We start from the raw sequence: 24,246 nt of genomic DNA, 5'->3' as shown, positions 1-24,246 counted from the left end.
TCATATCAGCTGGTATTTGCTTCCTGGTTGGTGGCTCAGTATCTGAGAGATCTCAGGGGTACAGATTAGTTGAGACTGCTGGTCTTCCTATAGGTTCTCCCTCCTCCTCAGCCTCTTCCAGCTTTCCCCTAATTCAACCACAGGGGTCACTCAGCTTCTGTCCATTGGTTGGGTGTAAGCATCTGCATCTATCTCTGTCAGTTGCTTGTTGGGCCTCTTGGAGGGCAGCCATGTTAGGCTCCTGTCTGTAAGCACATCATAGCATGAGAAATAGTGTCAGGCCTTGGGGCCTCCCCTTGAGATAGATCTCAATTTGGGCCTGTCCCTGGATTGACTTTCCCTAAGGCTCTTCTCCGTTTTTGTTCCTGTAGTCCAAGCATCTTTTTAAACAAGAAATTAGTTTTGCTAGCAGTTTCTAAATATCTATTATATATATATATGTATATATATATATGTGTGTGTGTGTATGTATTTTTTCGTGTGTGTGTGTGTGTGTGTGTGTGTGTGTTATTTCAAATTACCATCGAAGTCGTTACTAGTCAGTAAGCTATTGCTCTGAGAGTGGCTAGAATTATTAAAAATAGCCAGCTCAGAGCCAGGGTCTAATCAGACCTATAGACATGAGTGACCTCAAGCAGATGCTACCAATATAAAGAGAGATTGGCCTCAAGCAAGAGAAGCCAGAGCTCAGTGCAGGAGTAGATTCCTTTGGGCTGCTTCAGACACAGTTAATGGTAAGGGCAAGCCAATGGTCTAGCCAACTGGATCTACTCCTACAGATGGTAAATTTGCATTCTTCTTCCTACCAAGAAAAAGTGAGGCAAGATGTTAGGAAATAAGATACAAGCATGCTGAGTTAAACTATCATTCCCAGTGTGGACCTAGGGTTTAAATGTATCCTGAGCATCTTTGTAAAACTGAAAAATTGCTAAGTAGTATGTCCTTGTACCAGTCTATATCTCTTACAGATCAGTGTCTACACATACATGAAATGCTTGCTTATATAATATATTCTTGCCAGTATAGTTTTAAAAATGGTTCTTTCTGTAAGAACATCATGAGATGCACAAGGTTTGCAGCAAACACATGGAGACCACCATCCTTCAAGGGACAGAGCCAGGAGAAGCTGAGTGTCGAATTTCTCTATTGCAAGATATTATTCATTGGCTTGTTTAAGGATAGTAAATCGCCAACAATTCAATATATGAGTGCTGATGTTTTATGATATTTAATCAATACATTTTAAGGTATCTTGTACCCATAAGTAGATACTTATAAAATATAATTCTATCGCAGATATATCAAAGTTCTGAGAGAAGATGATTGGATATCTTACAGACGATATTGTTAGTTTAAGTGTACTTTATGCTTCTTTTTTACTATTGTGCATTTACATGTTGGGCATGCTGACCTTATGTTAACTGTGCTAATTTCATGTTTAATTTGCATACAGGTGCCACCTGGTGGAGTTCCTGTAGGTACCAGGTTGTTGGTTTTGTGGTTGCCGGTTGCCGTGGACCATTTCTAGTTCTTTCTCTTTCCCAATAAACCTTTATTATCATTTACTAACACAAGCGATAATCTAGTCAGCAAATGCTCTGTCAAATATCACTTAAATATTACTGATTTCTTCGTCTCAGATTTTGGAAATTCGCCATGGCATTTCTTTGCTAAAAGTTTCTAAATTTGAGATACAATAGTATCGATCTAGGTGCTTTCGGACTCTACTGCTCACTTATTAAAACTGACAAGTTAGATTTGATTTTTATCATTTTCTGCCATTCTTTGTGATGTGCATATATGCACATGAATATGCATACATGTGCACATGCACATATATACATACGTTTTATGTGCACATATGCAAACATGCATATCATCTTGCATGCCTATGATGACCTTTTGATTCCTTTAGATGTCTGTTTTCTAATCTTATGAACTACCATGTGAACAAAGGTCTATACAATGAGGGTTTATTTAATATTTTACTTTACGTTCAAATACTTATTTACCACTTTTATATATACTTTTGCTTTTGTATTGATTGCTTTTCCTGTTTTTGTGAGTGAATTGGAGTTTATTTTACCCTACACCAGTTTACAAAGCAGTGCACTAATAAATTGTGTTTTGGTGTGTACTCCAAAGGTGTTTGGGGGTAAAATAAATTGCATATCATTTGATAGAAGAAAATATTACTCATTAATAAATTCTCTATATTTAACAAACTGAAGTTCATTTTAGAGTCATGACTGCTATATGAACTCTTCCAGCCTTGTGGGAAAAGAAGGTCTAGGTATCATATGTCTGTGCATTAAATCTCCTGGCTCTGTGGAAAATATGCCCTCACATCTTACTTTGTGAAGCAGGAGTCTAGACTCTTAATGTGGTTCAAGGAATTACACTCACATAAATATTCCCTGAACTTGACTCTTTAACTATAGGAAAATGTAATTAAACTTATGAACTCAAAACTTTGACATCATAATGCAGATTATCAAAGGAAGATCTGAAATTTATGAGAAAGGGGGTATTTGACCTAAAGTAAAGATTATTTCTTGGCATATTTAAAGTATTGCTGGTCAAGAAAGATGAAGCGTGTAGCTATAAAATTCTTACAGCACTAATGTTATTTTGTCAACATCCATACACTGAAATCTGTTACTGAAATCATATGACATTTTTATTCAAGACATTAAAAACATAACTTATTTTATAATTCAGCATTCACCTTAAAATCAACCTAAACTGTTAATGCATAAGTGACAATTGGCTTAGTATTTCCAAATCTGTCCAAAACGTTTGTTTCTAAAGCAATAGTATTTACACACCTTTTATAGGGCTTTAAAAGATTCCTACTGTCAATAAACATAAATGTCAAGGAAACTCTATTTCATTAAGAGAGTAACTGAGGGACAGGCAGTGTGAGTTGAAGTGTACCCTGTGACATTATAGGCCCATGTAAGGCGGTAATAGGCAGTGCTAGGAGATACGGTGTTCATCTATGGTCAGTTTCTAGTAGAAGACTTAAGACACTAATACACGGAGATGATCAGAATCTCATGTTGCTGCATACAGAGAGGTGTGCACTACTTCAAATGAGTAGCATCTGACAAGGAAAAATCATTGCATCCTCATACAATTAGCCAAAGAAAATGGTACCTTTTAGAACAAATTATATTTTACTAAAGTCACATAAACACGCCAAGGGTGACAAGTTAATATTCCTGGAATTACCATATTACCACTGTGCTGGCATGTGACTGTATTAATGGTGGGACCTCTCAAACCTATAGTTAATGGAAGAGAGTGACCTGAAGGAAAGTGTAGGTAAAAAGAGAGAAGAGACTGATGGGAGATAGGAACCGAAAGGAAGAAGTCCATAGCTGTTACACAAACATCATGTCAAAGCCCACATACCCACACCATAGGAGCTTGCAGTCATGAGTAAAACGTGTCGGGAGGCAATTTTGGTAACACACCTAGAGGACAGGAAATAATGTTCATTTTAAAGTATTGTAATTCCATAAAATTCAAAAATAAACTGAAAACTTGCAGACGTTCACTCACTTGTGAAACTAAGCTCACTGTTTTTGATCACCTTTAAATTCATCACTGGATTTCACAAAAATTGATAGTGCTGTTTGAGAAACGAATTCTCAAGAATGTGGATCAATCTTTCATAAATTGTTTCATTTTTTGAAATTAATATAGTTCTTCAATCGATGGAACCTACATTCTAGGCATGCCAATAACATGGCTCAAAGTACTAAAATGTAGTCAGACAGAAGACCCCTTTGGAGATATCAGAGTACCGGGTCATGGCTTGTATGGTTTAATAGATTTGATTATTTAAAAATCAATTGACAAAGAAATTCAATCTCCATAGTATTCCCTCTTTATTATTCTGAAATGAAAATATAAAGCCAATCTGAGGGGGTTGGAGAGGTGGCTCAGTGGTTAGAGCACTGACTGCTCTTCCAGAGGTCCTGAGTTCAATTCCCAGCAACCACATGATGGTTCACAACCATCTGTAATGGGATCTGATGCCCTCTTCTGGTGTGTCTGAAGACAGCTACACACTGCACTTATACATAAAATAAATAAGTCTTTAAAGAGGAAGGAAGGAAGGAAGGAAGGAAGGAAGGAAGGAAGGAAGGAAGGAAGGAAGGAAGGAAGGAAGGAAAGAAAGAAAAGAAAGGCAACTTGAGCTCCAAAACATGGGCATAGAAGTGAACACAGACAAACCTGAATACACACAGGGGTGTAGTATCAAATTGAACAGCATTCATTTCAAAGATACTAGAAATACAGAAAAATCACTACAGGATAGAAATACAGAAAATCTTCTACTGAAGAAAGCGCATTGCTAGCCAAAGTATGCCCACGTTCAGATAACAGTTATTTTCTCTTTCTACCTAGAAAACTTAAAATGCAAGGTCTTACTTTTACCCAAGTTAATACACTTGACAATCCCCTGCCCCACACTCTGTGATCAATATTTAATAAAGGACATAGAAAAGTGTTCTCAAGACACATTTCACAGCATACTCTGACAATATTTTAAAGGGAGTGACATTCTGTAAACATACTTCCTCCCCTGTATCGCCCATTTTTCTAAGTGGGCAGAGCAATGGACTCCCCAGGTTCCCTTTGATTCTCTGTAGCTGTCTCCAGTTCACGGTGCAAAGCAGCAACCCAAGTTCCTCATCTCATGTCAGTGCCTTCTCCAAACAGTGGTGAATAATGTCTTACCATTGAGGGGGTATGAGCAAAACTGTGATGGTTTTTCAATGCTATGTTAATTATCTTAGTTCTGAATTTTTATTTTAAAAAAACATTGTCCCCTAAAGTGTTATTTTCCCTGGGCTCTTTGACAGGAACGAGTGTTAAGTATATATATATATTCATATATATATATATATGAATATATATATGTATGTATGAATATATATATATTCATTCTAGCAAATCATCCGAAATGTTTTAATTAGAATGCTGTATTTTTCTTTGAAGAACTTTACAGTATTAAAATGAGACCAGAAAAGGCAGGCTTAATATTTATGGGTAATGAATAATTCATCACCAATTTTATTCCTGTTTTACAATAAAAGTGAGAGAAATACAGTACGGTGCATATGTTCAGTTTATTACTACAAATGAAGTGACTGTAAGGTTTTACAGCCGAGATTCTAGGCTCCAATTTCCTCTCTTCTTCTTAGTTCTTTTATCTTGGATCCAATAAAGCAGAGGGAATTTGATAGTAAATGACCGGAAGGAGTACATTCAATTAGCTTGTTTCCTAGTCTTTCTTCCTGATCTCTCCATTTACAGCCTAATTGTGCTAGCGTGCATGGCTTTGGTTGCTTGTCTTTTAATGCAACTTGAATATCTCTTTCTTTAAGGATGCTTCGTATATAGTGACACGAGCATTTATAACACATTTCAGAACTTAAGTTTCAGGCAAGCAACTAAAAACCCATGGTGTGCTAATCATTTTTAAATGATGTATTTTTCTTTCAAAGACAAAGGACCCGGAGCTCCACCTTTTCCTGAATGATTACACCTCGGTCTTCACCGTGACACCCACCGGTATCACCCGCTACCTCACCCTGCTTCAACCTGTGGACAGGGAGGAACAGCAAACCTATACCTTTCTGGTAAAATATTTAATATACGTGTATATTGCTGACATACAACACAGCTGAATCTCACATTAAAGTTGACAAGGTCAATCATGGGAGAGTTAAAACGTACCATGTCAGGAAGAAGAGAATAGATCAATATATTCATTATTCTTTTTCACTGTTTATAAATTTTATATTAATTTATATTTATAAATGATACTAATATTTACCTACTGGAGAAAAGTATTTTCTCCAATCTTTACCCTTATAGGAGTGAATGATAGAAAGTGAAGCCCGTGGAATAAAGAATTGTTTTTAACTTTCGAGGTATGGATGAATTTTCAATCTTGATGCTGTCTGAGGGAGGTGGTTCTCAACTAGCAATGATCCTCCCCCAAGAGAGGGTGGTGGTGTGCACAGAGTACCGCTAACATACACTGGTGGAAACCATGAGTGTTGTTGGGTAACCCACAGTGCACACAGGAGTCCCAGAGAGCGTCTGTACCGGCGTGTTGGTAATATTGAGACAAAGACCTTGGCGTTGACTTATTGAAGGAGGAACAAATATCACAAGAGTTGTGGTTTGTGGCTATATATCATGGGAAAATATGAATATGAATGTGCCAAATACTTATACATAGTCCTTCGCATCATAGAGATAGAACCAAGTACGGTCATATCTCAATCCCCAAGTGAAGGAAAACAGAAAGTAAATGATACAAGTTACAGGGCTTCCTGGGGAGTTTATTCTCAAAGAGCCCACAGAGCAGGAGAGCATGGCTTCTATAATATGCCTCATGTGACAATTACAATGTAGCTATGTAATAGACTGTAGAAGTCACTCAGGCAAGATGGCGTACAGCGGGCTACAGCACTGAGCCTCTTAAGTGCTTCTTAATTATCAATGGATGTTGATAAATCTTTCATGTCACTATTTTACACCTCAATAGAATAAATCTTACATTGCACATCTAGGGCCTTCAGTTTCTTAACCAATCTAAGAACATCCATTTGGGGAAAGTGTCTTCTATGCGGATTCTATGACCATGAAGAAAAAAATCTTCAGTTATGCACTAGAAATTGGAGAGTAAGTGAGACTGACGGTGTAGCCCAGTGGATGAAGTACTTCGCCAGCATGCCTGAGGTCCTAGGTTCAAACCCCATGTCTGCACAAATCAAATGTGGTGGCGCATGCCTCTAATATCAGCCCTTTCAAGGTGGAGGTAGGAGTTTGAGAAGATCAAATTCAGAGTCGCCATCTATACAGAGTTTGAGGTCTGCTAGAACTAGAAGAGTCCTGTCTCAAACACAGCAACAAGCAAGAACCAGAATGTAGCTAACGTCTAAGTGACAGCAGTGTCACTGGTCCACCATGAGCTTCTAAAACCTTCTTCTATCTCGTTATTTACAAGGTATTGTAACTACATGTGGGGTCCTCAGTAATTGCTTCCTTAGCACATTAAAATATTTCAGATACTCGTAATTCATTACCGACGACGTAGCTTGCTGCGCTTTTAAGTCACATAAAAATGTATTAGCTTCTCAGAGTAGCTCCTTTGCTCTTGTACTCATGCGACATCTCCATGGCGTTCTGCTTCTACACAGATAACAGCGTTCGATGGCGTGCAGGAGAGCGAGCCAGTGGTGGTCAATATCCGAGTGATGGATGCCAATGACAACACGCCCACCTTCCCTGAGATCTCCTACAATGTCTATGTTTACACGGACATGAGTCCCGGGGACAGTGTCATCCAGGTAACACCAGTGGATGGGAGACGCGCTCGTAGCGGGCACCTCCAGGGCATCCCGTTCCGTTCTCCCTAGGAAATAAAAATGGGACTTCAGACACACAGATGCCATGACTTTAGCCACTTCCAAATGTTGGTGTTTCAGATGCAAATAAATATCTTGGGCTGGTAGGATCGCTCAGTGGGTAAGTGCGCTTAGCGCACAGCCACATGCCCCTTGTTTGATGCCCCAAAACCACAGTGGAAGGGCTGAACCACTTCAAGAAATGCTCCTGCAGGCACACATGCGCACATGCACTCACACTAACAGTGGACATATACTATATATAGGGAGTTTGAAGTAGCTAGTGCATAGAAACAACTGTTTGACCTGTGGACACTTGGTATGTTTCTATTTAAGTTTAGAATACTAAAAACGACTAATTAGTGTTTCAGCACATGCTTTAAATATTCGACTTACCTCTCCCTACTGTGGAAATGGGATAAGTGTCCTTCGTTGACATACACCAAAGACTACATTAATAAACTGGTAGATTTACCTATTAGATATTACATACCTCAATAAAATCATTACATCAGAGAAATTTTAGGCTAGACAGTAAATGGTTCCTTTTGAAACCTTGCAAATCTGACCAAATTTTGTTCTTGATTTGTTTTACTTTTTGCATTTTCTATGTCCACATTGAAATAATCACAAGCCACTGCAAACTTCTTTAGTATTCTGACTATTTAAGATTGAAATGATAAGGAGTTACTAATACCAATATATCAGAATTTTTTTTTTTTTAAGAATCTGAAGTACGGTGGATTCTAGTATTTTCCAAGGCATCTGTTCAACATTATTTCCGGGGAGCTCGTTTCACTTCAGAGTCTCTGGATGTGCATCTCAAGGGGTGAAACACTGGTAATTAGCATTACACAGTCAGTTCATCGAGTTCTGACCTGCAGCCATGAAGAGACCACTGACCTAGACCTTCTCCAACCCTGAGGGTTAGACCTGATCAGATTAAGTCGCTTTGTGGCCCGGGAGCTCATGGTCCTGTGTACTCATTACAGCATCTGGCCACAGGCTACTGTACCTTATTCGTGTATACCGAATAATGGCAAAATAAGTAGGTGTTAAATGTTGGCATGTAGTTTGACATGAAATACACAGGTCAGCATGTTTGGAAAGCTAGCCAAATGTCTCCTCCATGGTGCTGTCCTTGGCCTACATCTCACTCCATCTCTGGCCTCCACCCACCCCAGTTTCCCGTTTTCATTTCCTTGAGTTATCTCTTCCTCCTGATCTCTTCCTTTCAATGCATGGCTTCCGAGTTTTGTTATCTTCTCTACGCCCTTTGGTGTTTTCCTTCTAAGCCAGCAGCCTTTAGTTCAGAGGTCAGTAGTTTGCATCCTAAGAATCAAGTCTCTCCCATGCGTGCGTCTCAGAAGCAGAGCACTCTGTTGCCAACAGTGTAATACGATGAGATAATATTTCTGAGAGGATATCAGATGTCTCACACATGCACACAGGCACATACATACGTACATTCACATGAATTTCAAGGAAAAGTGCATGCATGTGTTCACTCATGACACGTTCACTCATACACCTATGCATAAACACATATACCTGTGCATGAATATTTGTATACTGATGCATGTACACATATATCTACACACCTGTGAATGTTCACACTCAAACACCTGTGTGTGTGCGCATATGTGCACGCACACACAAACACACACACACATATCCAAGATTACATAAACACACACATCTGTGTATGTTCACTCACACATATACACACCTGTGCATGTATGCACATATATGCATACATACCAGCAAATGTTCATGTACACACCTGTACACATTTGTACATGCATACATGTACATGCCTGTCCTTATATGTACATATACATACAACTGTGCATGTACACACATCTGTGCAAGATCACACACACATGCATACACATGTACACACACCACACATATAATGGCCATGTATACACGCATACACGCCTAGATCCACACTTTCTGTATATCTTACCTTCTATTTAGTGGTCAGACCCCTTATAAACACCTGACACTTCTTCATCTTCCTCTTTCCTTCCTGCAGATCCAAACCTTCAGAGTTCATTACCTCTTTCTCTGTATTCGAAGCATGTGCCAGGAAGACTTCTTGTGCAAGGAATGCATGGTCTGATGAATGCACTACTTAACTTACACTACTCAGAATGAATGGGAAGCCACACATTCCTCCTTCTCTGCAATCTGGCAGGGGTGGGGGGCAGGGGTTTTTTGATTCTTATGAAAAAAGAAATAATGCAATAGGGTGTGAGAATCTTTCTGCAGGTCCTCCCCTCTGAGAGATCATAACAGAAAGGCTTCCTGTTCTTCAGATACTTCTGTGGCACTTCTACTGAAGGATTAGTTCTGGCTCATTTATTTTGAGAGGAGACTGTAATTAGTCCATTTGCATATCCATAGTACCTGCATGTGATAGTTGATTAACAGCGTAGGTGTTGAATATATGTATTTGAGACAAAAGACTGATGGAAACCTGCGTCTGTGAATGGAGATGCAAGATGAGGATGTGGAAGTGCCCTTTATGTCTATTCAATCCACGGACCGACCGGGTAGCACATCTTCCTTTAAAGAGGCATCTTTCAAAGGTAGCAGATAAGGGAATGACAATTATTTTCATGTTTTTATTTAATTAGACCTGATTCTCATCTCTATAATGATGTAATTAGAAATAAAAGTAAGTTTATATAGAAAACCAGCCAGCAGGGACAAGGAGAGTTTAACTAAGAAAACGATGGTAATTATATGGCGAAACGTAGCTCAAAAATGTTTGCCCTCAGGGATCAAAAGCTTATTTCCGGCATTTGAGGTCTACAAAAGTTAATTTCCCTTATGTATCTGTTTCTAAAACAGATCTTGCTTTGCATTTAAAGATTTATATTGTGTGTATTTCCCTGAACCATGGAGATTAGCAAGACAGACTTGTTTGTGTCTGCATGCCTTCAAGTTTGTTTTTTTTTTTAATTATTTAAAAGACAGGAATTTAAGGTTCCTAATTGTCATTTCTAATGTTGCTCCTGGTATGCACTGAAAGGACTGTGTAAATCATACAGCCAGAGACTAGAGATAAAAATTAAATTGACTTCCTAGGGAGAGAAAAAGTTGAAAACAAAGCAAAGAGATTCAGAACGACAGTCTACGAATGCCATGTGGGGTTCTTTCGGACTCGTTTCCGTACCCCTCTTGTCATTGACACCCCTGACCTGCGAAAGATCAGCCAGACGGCTTGCTGCTTAATAACCTGATAACAAGTGAGTGACAGTCTTACAAATAAAAGGTGACAGGGAGCACCTTCCCAAAAATGTGTCTTTGTAACAAGTTCTGTTACATTGTCAAGTGTTCATATATTTCAGCCTGCTGTGGGAACCCAAGTCCACCATTAAGTACATTTGGTGTCTTTTTATTAGGCGGTAGCTATGCTCCCATACAGGAAGAAGATAGGTTGTACATGAAGAGGGAAATCAGAACCATCTCAACGCTTTCAGTTAGAAACTACCCCTATGGGTATATGTGTTTGCCTTCTTGATTCCTGTAAACAGAACGGAATGAAACTCGGATAAATGAACAGAGAGGCAAACTTTGGGGGATATTACCTCAAAGTAGCTCTTTAGCCTTCTGTATCTAGACTGGAATATAAACATTAAACCCAGATACAGTTCTTTTGGTCTTTAGTCTAGGCTGGCCATTAACCCACCGAATAGCAGACTGTGCCATTGAATTCGGGACCCTCCTGGCTCCATATAGCAAATGCTGGGATTTAGGCAGGCAGGGACCACCATGTTGATTTTATGCTGTTCTGGAAGGCAAACAGTTTTGGGCATGCTAGGCAAACACCCTGTGAGCTAATCTATATCTATAGTTCTTCGTTCTATTACCTGACCCCATCCATTTACCTCGTTGACAAAATTATCTGGAGGTATCCATCAGTCCACATGTCTACACAGCTGTAGTGATCTGTCTGCTCTCTGTCTGATCTGTATGACCCAAACTTCACTCATGCCGCACCGCTCTAATATCATAGAACTGCATATTTCATCAGGCTACCATCAAATGGCAAACTGGAAATCATGTCTTTTAGTCTTCCATCACTGCGACACCCGTTACGGATCAGGTAGACAGATCTTCCTGGCTGATTAGAACTTTGTGACTCTGTCAGGACACTTAGCACTCAGACAGGCAGGTGCAAATAGGTGCTTTTGAGAGATCATTGTTATGAGCACTTGTGTCATAACTGTGTGACACATCCGGACACCGGTTCTCTTTGGAGAGAGGGTCAAAATGGTAGAAGCGTGAAACATTTGCTTTCTTTTTACAATGTCAAAAAAAAAAAATGATGCCATGTTCTGTCAATGCTGTTAATGTGAAAAGGCTTTCCTATGCTTTTGCATGCTTGGTTCTTGTGTGACAACATTTTTGTGAGAGGTTTACACTTTCCCAGGGTACCTGCTTTTGGAACAAAAGTCATTCTGTTTATAGCTTTTGAATCTTCATGTGCCAGAGTGCAGGACCTGGTACAAGTTCAGACTGCAGTATGCATGTTGGTTATTCTGTCCATTGGTCGGGGAGGAACTATCCTGGATAGAAAAGAAGTTTAGATTTGGCTTTGCAAATCTGAGGTTTCCTCAAAAAATAGGAAGAGATCCCGGCATAAGCAAGCTATTGATGTTTATGAGGGAGACTGGATGAAAGCCCCCTTTGACAACTTCTTAACATAACAAACCTAGAAGGTGAGTGTAAGAGAATTAAATAGCATCGGAGTACTTAGGGGGTCCCTGTCTCCCATCTCAGACTCTGACTTTGGGAGTCAGTGAAACTCTAATACATAATTTTGAAATTTCCAGTGAAAATGAAGCACACACTTAAAAAACACCCCCATAGCATGTCTTCTCATGATATCATTCCTTGCTTTTTTTTTCTTTGACAGTTCCTAAGAAATGAATGACACATGTGACTGATGCTTAACCATCTAACTCACAATAGATCTAATACATAATAGGTCATATTTATCTCAGGATAACTGAGAGTTATACATTGTTAAACCCATATTCTAATGAGGGACCCATCATCTTTGATTGTTTGATCATAGCCCGTTGTACTTTTAAGCTTCAAAGACTCAGTGTATCTGATCAACAGAAACGAGGCTGGGCCTAGAGACTCCACCTTTGAGAATCCTAGTTGTGTCAGAGCCAGGGCCAAGTTTACATAACTTCGAGAAATGACCCGACACTGGAAACCTCATATTTTATAGCAATAGGACCTCCAGGGTTCACTCTTTGTTACCTAAGGTATTACTTACCCCTTTTATCACCGAAAAATTAAGTCTGAGATGTCTGGAGCATAAGAGTAGCCAGCAAAACAGGAGCTACTCCCATAATGCACTTCGGCCGGAAGACAGCTGGAATTTCCTGCAGCAGACACTCTATCAACCTCAGGCAGCTTTTGCTTGGTATTCTAATATTCCTTTCTCACTGAAAAGACCTATCCGTTGTAGTTTTTAAAAGGTGTTGGCAGAACCCCTCAGTATGTTTGTTTCCTAAGCCCAGCACCCATTCTTCTGGTGAATGTCTCTGTTGACAATTATCTATTTCAGTTATCTCCCCATTCAGGTTTCTGTCCCGGAGATGCGCATCTACTCAAGTCTGACTTTGTTAGCTCCCTGAGGAGAAAGGAATCCTTTTTTACAGTGAGGAGCAGAGGAAGATAGGTGTTAGACACTTAGCACAACAACTCTTCAGTCAGTTAAAGTATTCTTGAGGTGATTCTGGTTTTGTCTGGTTGGTTGGGCTAGGGACACACCATCTTGCACGTATTACATTTTATTATGCAGAGAGGCAGAGAATCCGTTGGACTAGCTATCTGTGACTGAGGAAGCAGCTTGGCGTGGTTGTGGATGTCTAAGCCACACCAGAGGGGTCTGCACCCGTGAGCACACCCCAGCACAAAACTCCTCATCGGAAAGGTGGAGATGGCCGTTTCTCCCTCCAGGAAGCATCAGCCTTCTGCCACCAAATATGTGCAAACTGTGAACTTGCTTCTCGCTGTTTCTCGCTGCTTCCCGCCGCTCGTTCATGAGGAAGAGCTCACTCTCATTTTATCACAAACCGCATACTGAGTTACATTAACTGATATCCCTATATTTATTGAAAGAATATGCATTGTTAGAAGATCTTATATCTAACTTTTAGGGCACTCTTGCAGGGTAGTTAGTTAAAGGGAAGTGTTGGTTTTTATCCCCCTCCCCCAACTGTGAATATGCTTTTCGTCTGGCCTTTATTGTTTATAAAAAGTAGTCAGTCACACAACATATTTTTTTTCTTTTTTGTAAATTAGAATGTCATCCTTCTTGCTTTCAAAACATTCTCTTCATTTCCCCACAATATACAAATTATGGATCCATCTGTGCTTTTTTTATACTTTTGGAAATACTTAAACATTTGAATATTCATTATTTTTTGTTTGGTTTGGTGGGTTGGTTTGTTCTTGTTGTTGTTGTTTCTTTGGGGTGTTTTTGTTTGTTTGTTTGTTTCTGAGCTTCATTCATTTAAACTCCTCTGATACTCTGTTATGTGGAGCCCTGGGCTCTCCCTCTGGCCTGGTGAACCAAGATTTAGCAATAATCCTAGATCAGAGAGACACTCCATCCTGGAAATCTGGAGTTTTTCCATCTCTGCCCCACCACCATCGCCAACCCAACCCGGACACCTGGTCAAGAAGCCCCAACCTTTATGCCTCCTGTTAATAAATATGCAGGTTTCCCCCCTTTCACTCTGCTCTTCAACCCTAAATTCCTTCTAGATGTCCCTGGGGCTGAACTGAGCTGGGCTGAGCTGGGCTGAGCTGAGCTGACCTGAGCTGGGCTGGTCTGATCTGGTCTAGGCTGGTCTGGGCTGGTCTGGGCTGGGCTATGCTGGGCTGGGGTGGGCTAGGCTGAGCTGAGCTGGTCTGCTCCTGCCAATTATGAAGGTCTCCACTACAGTCCCAAAACTTCTGAGTAGATTTCTGTGCCATTCTAACACTAACATATGGCACAGATTCATTTTCCTCAAAAATTTCTGACTTACTATTTCTTCATTTTTATATGTTTAAATCGAATGTTTTAGTCACGCTAGAATTTTAATTTTGACCCTTCGGGATATATATATATATATATATATATATATATATATATATATATATATATATATATATATATATGTATATGTATAAATTTATTCCCATCTGCTTGACCTGGCTTCTCTTTAGCGTCTGTAACTCTTGACCTCTACACAGTTTAGCTATCAGCTCTTACTTATAGACTTTGACTTTTTTTTCTCACATGAAGTTTCTGGTTCTGCTTCTCTTCCAGTCAAGTGGGCTTTTCACTCATCCTTTAGAAAGAGGTTCATCTGAAATGACAAACCACCGCTGCCGGAAGACCTGTCACCAGCAGGCTTCTCTTGCCTGTAAGATTCATTTGAGGTGGGAGCTAACCATCAGGGCAGATGGAAAGGAAGGAATAGAATTTTGAAAATGGAATGTACTCAGGAGGGAAAAGATACAGAATATTTGCTTCAGTGAGGAAAAGAAACTTTTCACTGACGCAGTCAGAATGGATATTCTCATGTGTTGGGTACACCGCAAATAGAATTAGGAGGGGAAATTCTGTTTTGAGATAACACAATCCAGTATATTAATTTTATGACTGGGATCTCTACATTAGGCAGTAATATATACCTAACAAAATTACACAGGACTAGAGTGTTGGCATACAATAACTTGCTCTGTTTAATTATAACAAACAAAGAACACACTGTCTGAGAAAATTACATCACAAATTCTTTCCTATAAAGGCAGTCCTGTGACCTATGATATTATCCCTGAGGAACCGTTTTCTCACAAACAGACCAAACCAGAGAACAATGGGGGGAAACAGAGCAATTCTCTTCTATTAAAATGCAAAACAGACCCTGAGGGCTCAGCCTGACCTGGCTGGAAGCAGCCTGAAGCACAGCCCAATCTCTTTGTCCACCCGTGTCCTTTGTGTTCTTTTGTGTGATTCAAATTTGTCTCCTGTGGAGATTCAAATAAATGACATTCTGAGAGGATCTAAAATTCTAAGGAAAGCAGAAGAAGCCTCCGCAGTGGAGATATACATATATATATATATATATATATATATATATATATATATATATATATATATATACACAACTATAATATAAAATACAAAGGTAGACAGAAAATAAGTGTTCATTTTTTTTTGTTGTTTTTTTTTCTTACTGTTCATGATTTGGTTCAAACTTTTCATCTCCTCATCTACTGTTACCTAAGTCAGGTGTGCCAAGTTTTGGTTCATATTTTGAGTGTACAAGGAGGTTTTGTCCATAATTTTTGTCATCGGAAGTAAGTCCTTATGGGGACTAGACAGATGCCTCAACACCGAAGTGCACTTAATTGTTCTTACAGGAGACACAGATCCAGTCCCTAGCACCTACATGGCAGCTTATGAGGCCAATTCTAGGGTATCTGATGGTCTCTTCCGGCCTTCAAGGCATCATGCATGCATGCATGCAGTACACACACACCCATACACACACACACACACACACACACGGACACAAACACGCAAGCACACACTCACACTCATACTCACGCTCACATTCACATATACATACACTAAATAGAAAATGTAAAAAGAAGTACTAAAACAGTTCCCTTCTATCGTTTGCCTCTTGCAAGCGTACTTTCTAGCAAAAAAGCATGTTAGTATCCCCAGCCTTAAACAGCAAAAACAACCACACATGGGAGGAAACAGGTTGGAGGCTCCTCTGAGGGTTGCGCTTGTCACATGAGGCTTCTGTGTATTGCGGGTGTCAGCTGAGAGTCCTCAGTGCATTGTGCATGCCACATGAATCAACCCCTGCCTCCTTTGAGCTCTGGCAGAGAGTTTTCGAAGACTTACTGCAGTCTAGGGAATGCTTCATCAGCAAACTGGCAGTACCCTCTGTAGTTTCATTGTGCGCTGGAATTTTCAATTCCGTGCCGGCCTCCCTGAAAGTGTGCAGTGCTGCCACGCGTTGCTTCTCGACAAAGATAAGTCTCTAGAAACGCTCCATTCGATGCTTGTCGTCGTGCAAACATAATAACATGCATGGGCATGCAACGTAGGGCAAAGCAAGCATGAGATACACACGTGCGAGCCTGTGCCAGCAAGCACGTGCTGCAGAAGGGGAGCACTCTACGGTAAGGGTGGCAACGTGGAATATGTAGAAGCAATGGATATCAACCTGGCAGTGTGGGTATTCACACCCATGTTGCTCAACTACAATAATGCTCTGCGTGACAAGTACCGCGGCTCCATCATCACTGCTCTCCATAGTTCCATTATAATCTCCCAGAATCACCTTCGCCTACGCAGCGCTTCTGTGTATTGCGCATGTCATTTGCAGTCCACTCACGGAGCGCGATGGTGCTTTACGCTTGTCCTTCCTTCATTTCCTCTTGCCATGCTCTCATCTTTCAGATACTGTCCAGAGAATAATCCATCCCTAAGCGACTTTGTATCAACACTATCATCACCTGTTAGCTGTTTATCGTGTCTCTTCTAAAATTTAGTTATAAAAAAGAATGTCAACATGGATTTATTTGTTTCTTTTTTGCGATATATTTTTTTCTCATCCGACTGTAAAATCCTCAAGCGCAGGACCCTGCATCATTTCGTGAACTTTCAAATTTCAGATTTCCTCTAGCTCCCATGGCGTTGTCTTGTAGCTTTGCGGGATTCATCACTCGTTCTGAAATGAATGCTTCTTCCATAGGATGACTCTCTCTCAATCAAGATTAGAATTTAATTCTTTTTTTTTTTTCTTTTTTTTCGGAGCTGGGGACCGAACCCAGGGCCTTGCGGTTGCTAGGCAAGCGCTCTACCACTGAGCTAAATCCCCAACTCCTAGAATCTAATTCTGATGTCATCACCATCAATGTGGCCTTGTGTGACATACTTTCCTAACCCTCTTCCTATGTAATCATGAAGTATTTTTTCAGAATTTATGGAACTCAAGTTTATATGTTTAAGGATGCGATCCATCTACACTATGTTTTGTAAATTTCTCTTTCATCATAGAACGAGCCATAACTAAGCATGAGTAGACAGATATTGTTCGAAGTACCACCAAAATTCAACCAAATGGCTCTATTATTTTCTGTACACCTGGCTCAAATAGTCAACTTGGATAACAAAGAGAATACCTGCAGACATTGTAAAAAAAAGAAAGCACCATAAAATTCAGATAAGTGTAATTTTAAAATATAAAAATTAGCACATTCGTTTTTCGTCGCACCCTAAGCATTTTATAATTTCTCTGTAATAACAATGCTACTATCTTCATATTAAGGTCTCTGCCCATTATCCTGAGTACACTTAACCATAGATGGTCAGATAACACTGTGATCACATTCACCACACACCAACATATAAGGACACAGTCATTCTCCCCCAAAGACTGGGGCACAAGCCAAGAACATAAGTTTTACAAAGTGTTGAGTCACAATTGGATGTTTCTAAGTTTGTGGCTTCTTGTTCAAGGAATGGAAACAAAAGCCCACATATATTTGAAAAGGTAGAAAGGAAACTATCTAAAATCAAACAATAGAGAGACAAGCATATGGTTCAAGGGAGAAAAATAGCAACATGGTGAAGATGCTCCAGTCCATGACTATTGCTTGAGGTCTCCTCTTCAGGGATTCAGGAAACCCGACACCAGGGGCAGAGTCTGCATGATTCTCTGTCTTGATCACCATATTAAGCTATTTATCTATTGCCCTTGTTCTCATGATGCATGTAATTTTGATTGTATGGAAATCAAATTATGCACAGGGACAAGATACGGTTTGGTGGAGGACACATTTTGTATTTTTTTCTCCTGTACCCCAAACTAGTTCAGGCCAGATTTGCTTTTCTGGTCTCCTGTCAGAGTATAAGGAGAGTACAATCTTTGTTATATATTGGGGCATCTTTTGAGTATATGCCCAAGACAGAGGTATAGCTGGGTCCTCAGGTAGTTCAATGTCCAATTTTCTGAGGAACCTGCAGACTAATTTCCAGAATGGTTGTATCAGTCTGCAATCCCACCAACAATGGAGGAGTGTTCCTCTTTCTCCACATCCTCGCCAGCATTTGCTGTCACCTGAGTTTTTGATCTTAGCCATTCTCAGTGGTGTGAGGTGAAATCTCAGGGTTGTTTTGATTTGCATTTCCCTTATGACTAAAGATGTTGAACATTTCTTTAGGTGTTTCTCAGCCATTTGGCATTCCTCAGCTGTGAATTCTTTGTTGCCCCAACATATAACAAAGACACGTGCTCCACTATGTTCATAGCAGCCTTATTTATAATAGCCAGAAGTTGGAAAGAATCCCGATGCCCTTCAACAGAGGAATGGATACAGAAAATGTGGTACATCTACACAATGGAATATTACTCAGTATCAAAAACAATGACTTTATGAAATTCATAGGCAAATGGATGGAACTGGAAAATATCATCCTGAGTGAGGTAACCCAATCACAGAAAAACACACATGGTATGCACTCATTGATAAGTGGATATTAGCCCAAATGCTCGAATTACCCTAGATGCACAGAACACATGAAACTCAAGAAGGATGACCAAAATGTGAATGCTTCACTCCTTCTTTAAAAGGGGAACAAGAATACCCTTGGGAGGGACTAGGGAGGCAAAGTTTAGAACAGAGGCAGAAGGAACACCCATTCAGAGCCTGCCCCACATGTGGCCCATACATATATAGCCACCAAACTAGATAAGATGGATGAAGCAAAGAAGTGCAGGCTGACAGGAACTGGATGTAGATCTCTCCTGAGAGACACAGCCAGAATACAGCAAATACAGAGGCGAATGCCAGCAGCAAACCACTGAACTGAGAATAGGACCCCCGTTGAAGGAATCAGAGAAAGGACTGGAAGAGCTTGAAGGGGCTTGAGACCCCATATGAACAACAATGCCAACCAACCAGAGCTTCCAGGGACTAAGCCACTACCCAAAGACTATACATGGACTGACCCTGGGCTCCAACCTCATAGGTAGCAATGAATAGCCTAGTAAGAGCACCAGTGGAAGGGGAAGCCCTTGGTCCTACCAAGACTGAACCCCCAGTGAACGTGATTGTTGGGGGGGAGAGTGGTAATGGTGGGAGGATGGGGAGGGGAACACCCATACAGAAGGGGAGGGGGAGGGGTTAGGGGGATGTTGGCCTGGAAACCGGGAAGGGGAATAATAATCGAAATGTAAGTAAGAAACACTCAAGTTAATAAAGAAGGAGAAAAAAAAGGAGAGTACAATCAAGGCAGGGACCTGAAGTTGTTTGGGGCTTTGTTTGGAGATGGGGAATGAATGCATCCTTCCTGATGGTGAGGGAGCAAGAATGTCAAATGCATTATTAGAAGAGAGGGGGGTACCCAGCACCAACCAAGAGGAGTTCCATATTTCTAAATCATTCCTCACGCTAACGTGCCTCATAGCCCCCTATAAAATACTTTTCATATAACAGGTAGGATCATTATTCAGAAAGTGGCATACCCTCAGATTCAATTAGCTTTTTGTTTAAGGTAGAGTTGACTGGTGTTATTAAGAAATTCCAGGATCAAATTCAGCCTTAGGCCTAACTGTATGTATATGAGGCTATCAGTATCAATGATTCTTCTCTTTATTTCCTGGACCTGCTACACCTGGGTGAAACTGTATCTCAGCTCAGGGAAGACAGGGCCAGCAGAAGTGTCCATGACTCCAAGGCTCACCCTCACTCACTTCAGTGATTTATAGCAGCTGAGTGCTAACATCACGCACGCACACATGCATGCATACACGCACACAAACACATGGATTGGGAAGTGATAAAATAACAACAACAACAACAAAAACAAAAACAGGGTCTCTCACTGAAGCCAACCCAGGATACCCAGAAAGGTGTAATAGTATCACTGGTCAAATCAGGCTGCCAACCTCTGGAATCCATACATTTTAAGAAGACCAGGATGGAATTATGGGAAAGTACAGTTAAACCTCATGATAAGATCTGTAATGCAGTATAGAAACGGAATAAATCGTTCAGTGTCCATCATTTAGCTACTAAAGTGCTAAGTTAAAGCCGTTAACCCATTAAAAAGACATTCAATTCTCATTTCATCATAGATATCACACTACCTTCTTCCTGGAGTCAGGCCCTTTCCCCATCTCCTTTCAGTTTGTGAGGTAGTCCTACCCATCTCATAATAGAAATGCGTCTCTACGCCCTCACCCTCAGGAGGACTTCGGACACCCGTCACTAAGTGTAGTGGCATTGAGCAGTTTAGCTGTCAAGGTGTCGTCTATAGTTCTAGCCAACCCCACCAGGCAGACTGAGGATGGGCCATCTACAGCCAACCTCCACTGAGCATTTAAAAGAAAAGTGTTGAGTTTTCAGTGTCGTGGAGAAAAATGTCGGTGTTGACTGGGAACTCGGCGAGGCGGTATCGGCCCGATTTAATCCTGGACTGCTGATAATCTCTTCAGAATTATTAGCTGACATGCAAAATCGATGTTGACTGTTAATTATTTCTCTTCTGACTCAAGCCTAAGAGACTGAGAAGATCAAGATTGTTTAAAAGCATTTAAGTCTTTTAAACGTATGCTCATTGTTGTAAAAATGTATCTTAAAGAACTCCCCTGGCATCCCCTTCCCACCTTAACTCATTTATGTTCCCAGATGATAAACGCACCCAGTCTTTTATTTTTAAATATGCCTTGGGCAGCACAGTAGCCCTGCAGGGGCCTGTCTACCCTCCGTGCAGTTAGAACTTACCATCCTACTGATACCCCGAGTTACTACTCACTATTTTCTATTTTCTCCTTCTGGGCTGCTCTTAAATCTAATTGGCCAGCCCACATGGCCACGTATTTTATGGCTCAGCTATCTCATTGTGGTTCTCCTTCTCCCTCTTGTATGGTTTTTCCTCTTTCATGGTGGCTCCTTCCTTTCTTGATCCTTGTAGTCTGAAGCCCTGACTAAACCCCGCCTACCTCTCTTCTCCCCAGCTATTGGTTGCTGGCATCTTTATTTACCAATCAGAATTAACTGGAGGCAGGGTCCCTCATCTTCAGGGCAGTTTGGAGGGACTGAAATTAGCATTAGAATTAGGCCAACCCATCACATTTCCCCGTTTTGTCCAATTAAAAGGGCTCTTTTAGATGTAAATGAAATGTAATTATAACAATTATGTAAATTGTAAGGTACGATATATATGTATAACATCCAGTCCGTCATATTTGGCAATTTAGATAAAGTATTCTAACTTTTACAATACTCCTTACTTTCATTCAGGTCTTAAACTTTTCACTGAGAGTTTCCGATGTGTTAGCTGCAGTGTTCACTGAATAGCTTAGCTTCTCTGCTAGGCTGAATGTAGACTTGGGTATATTCTTACCACTTGTGTTTCTGTAGTCCTGGTTGGTATTTATAGCGCCTCCCATATGGGTGCCCAGTTCAATTTAATTATCATCTATCACTGACTCCTTTCAAAACTCATTTATAAAAACGTTAAATAAAGCCATCCATAATACCTGTGTCCCCAAAGCTCACTCCCCAGCGCCTCTTCTGAAATGGATGCTCTGCCATTTATCATTACATCTCTTTAGCCAATTTAATCCCCAAGAAAAATGTTAATACTGAATCCACTATGAGCTGAGTTTTAATTAAGGTTTTCATAAGACATTTTGTGTAAGTGATTTACTATAATCAAAGCTGCTACCTCCTCTTCGGTCCCCATCAGTTCCCAACTTCTATCTTCATACTAAAGATCGTGAATTTGTATGACAGGACCATTTCCCCCCAAATACACATCATCCATTTCACTGTTTCTAAAAATAGCATCATTCTCCATCGCCTGTAGGTCTATGTCTGTCATGCCAGCATAAGTCCCCAAATTATTTCAGAAAAATGTCTTTCCCGGTGGCAGCCACATCTGCCTCCCTGAAATACCAACCTTGGGATGTAGTACCCTTAATGCCAGTCTCTCAATTTCCTTTTGTCTTCTCTATTTTTGTTGCTGCCATTTCTGTGCCCGACACCACTCCAAGTGCAGAGAATAATTAAAAATGTAATTAGAGGGATGGCAAGATGGATGGATCAAGAAAAAGTACTTTCTGTCAAGCCTGACAGCCTGAATTTCATCCTAGAACTCTTGTGAAAGAAAGAGAAAACCAGTCCCTGAAAATTGTCCTCTAACTTACACACAAACACACACACACACACACACACACACACATACACACATACACTACATACACATACACTACACACACATACAGTACACACACACTGCACACACACACACTATACACATTCAAACACACACAACACAAATGAAACTAAACACACAGTTATAAAAGAAATAAAATACCAACTCCTAAAAGTTTCCCTCTAACCTATACATACTACACACACACACACACACACTACACACACGTACAGTTATAAAAGAAATAGAAAAGCAACTCCTAAAAGTTGTTCTTTAACCTATATATATATTACACACGCACACACGCGCGCACACACACACACACACACACACACACTCCACAGTTATAAAATGGAATCAGAATTAGAACATGTGCCACATGTCTCCTCAGTAATGGATGGGTATATGAAGAATTGATTGGCATTTCCTGGCGATATTAAACATGAGCCATTTGTTGATGTTGCCTCTGAGCCCTGCATTGAAGTTTCAAGTTCAATCTGCCACATTCGCATTTTCTCAAATGATATCGCCCAATCCCCCAAAGGACTCTGAAGATCTGGTACTTCAGAGCAATAGATATTGGCAAAACACAAGGAAAGGGGCTACAGAAGGGACACATGGGCTAGCTGGGTAAAGCTGTGTGCTCTCCAAACCCTAATGACAAATTTTGCTTTCCTTTCTGGGTAAAGTGAGCCCGTACTCTTATTCCCTCCATCCAAACAGGATTATGAAGTGTTGTTAGTAAGGTCTCCTTCTAGGATCACTCTTTCCCTTCTATGTAAATGTATATCTATCAAGAAGTAGAAAAAAAAAACAGGGCTGGAGAGATGGCTTAGTGGGTAAGAGCACTGACTGCTCTTCCAGAGGTCCTGAGTTCAATTCCCAGCAACCACATGGTGGCTCACAACCATCTGTAATGCTATCCGTTGCCCTCTTCTGGTGGGTCTGAAGACAGCCACAGTGTACTTATATATGATTAATAAATCTTAAAAAACAAAACAAAAAAGTGGAACCACTATCACTTTAATACCACTGTAGGGAAATTAATAATGGCCATTCTCCTCTCACAGGCAGTCAGCAACAGTTGCCTGCAAGTGATTTTGGATGTGTGCGTATCGTGTCTACAGGCATTTATCTGCTGTCATCTCTGTGGCTCTGAAAACGACTCTCTTAAAAGAAAATGGTTTTGGGAACATGGGCTTTATCTGCCCATCATATGCCTGTGGAGTGGGGGAGGTTATGAGGCAGGAGAATACTGCAGATGAGAAAACGAGATAACAGAAGCACAGAGGAAATAACACAAACTTTGACTTTTCATTTTGATGCCGTCTCAGACAACAGTGGTATGTGTTTATGTATAAAGAAAGGGAGGTAAGACAGAATACTGACCCCATAGAGGAATATTAGATTGTATGTTAAACTTTCCCCACCCACCACCATTTTATTAGACTAAAGACAGGCTTCAATATTTAAAAAAAAAAAAACTGTTCTGAACACAGTCACAAAATGACAACATTGATGCCCACCATGACTCAA

General features: G+C 40.3%; 1 protein-coding gene across 6 annotated transcripts in view; it reads left to right on the top strand.

Annotated features, from left to right (window-relative positions):
• Pcdh15 (protocadherin related 15) overlaps nucleotides 1–24,246 on the top strand; it is an 827,095-nt gene that overhangs the window by 496,115 nt on the left and 306,734 nt on the right. For 4 of the 6 annotated variants that reach the window (XM_087598371.1, XM_087598373.1, XM_087598372.1 and 1 more), the window contains 2 exons: nucleotides 5,523–5,657; nucleotides 7,230–7,379. In XM_087598371.1, the coding sequence (XP_087454497.1) occupies nucleotides 5,523–5,657; nucleotides 7,230–7,379 (285 nt within the window). Of the gene's footprint in view, nucleotides 1–1,453; nucleotides 1,475–5,522; nucleotides 5,658–7,229; nucleotides 7,380–24,246 lie in introns of all 6 variants that reach the window. The other 2 variants (NM_001271377.2, XM_087598375.1) reach the window with 1 other exon arrangement.

Source organism: Rattus norvegicus, chromosome 20 (genome assembly GCF_021556685.1).
Source record: "Rattus norvegicus strain SHRSP/BbbUtx chromosome 20, alternate assembly SHRSP_T2T, whole genome shotgun sequence".
NCBI classification, from domain to species: domain Eukaryota; kingdom Metazoa; phylum Chordata; class Mammalia; order Rodentia; family Muridae; genus Rattus; species Rattus norvegicus.
The sequence above is the reverse complement of the archived record's forward strand: the minus strand, read 5'-3'. Positions and strand labels throughout refer to the sequence as shown.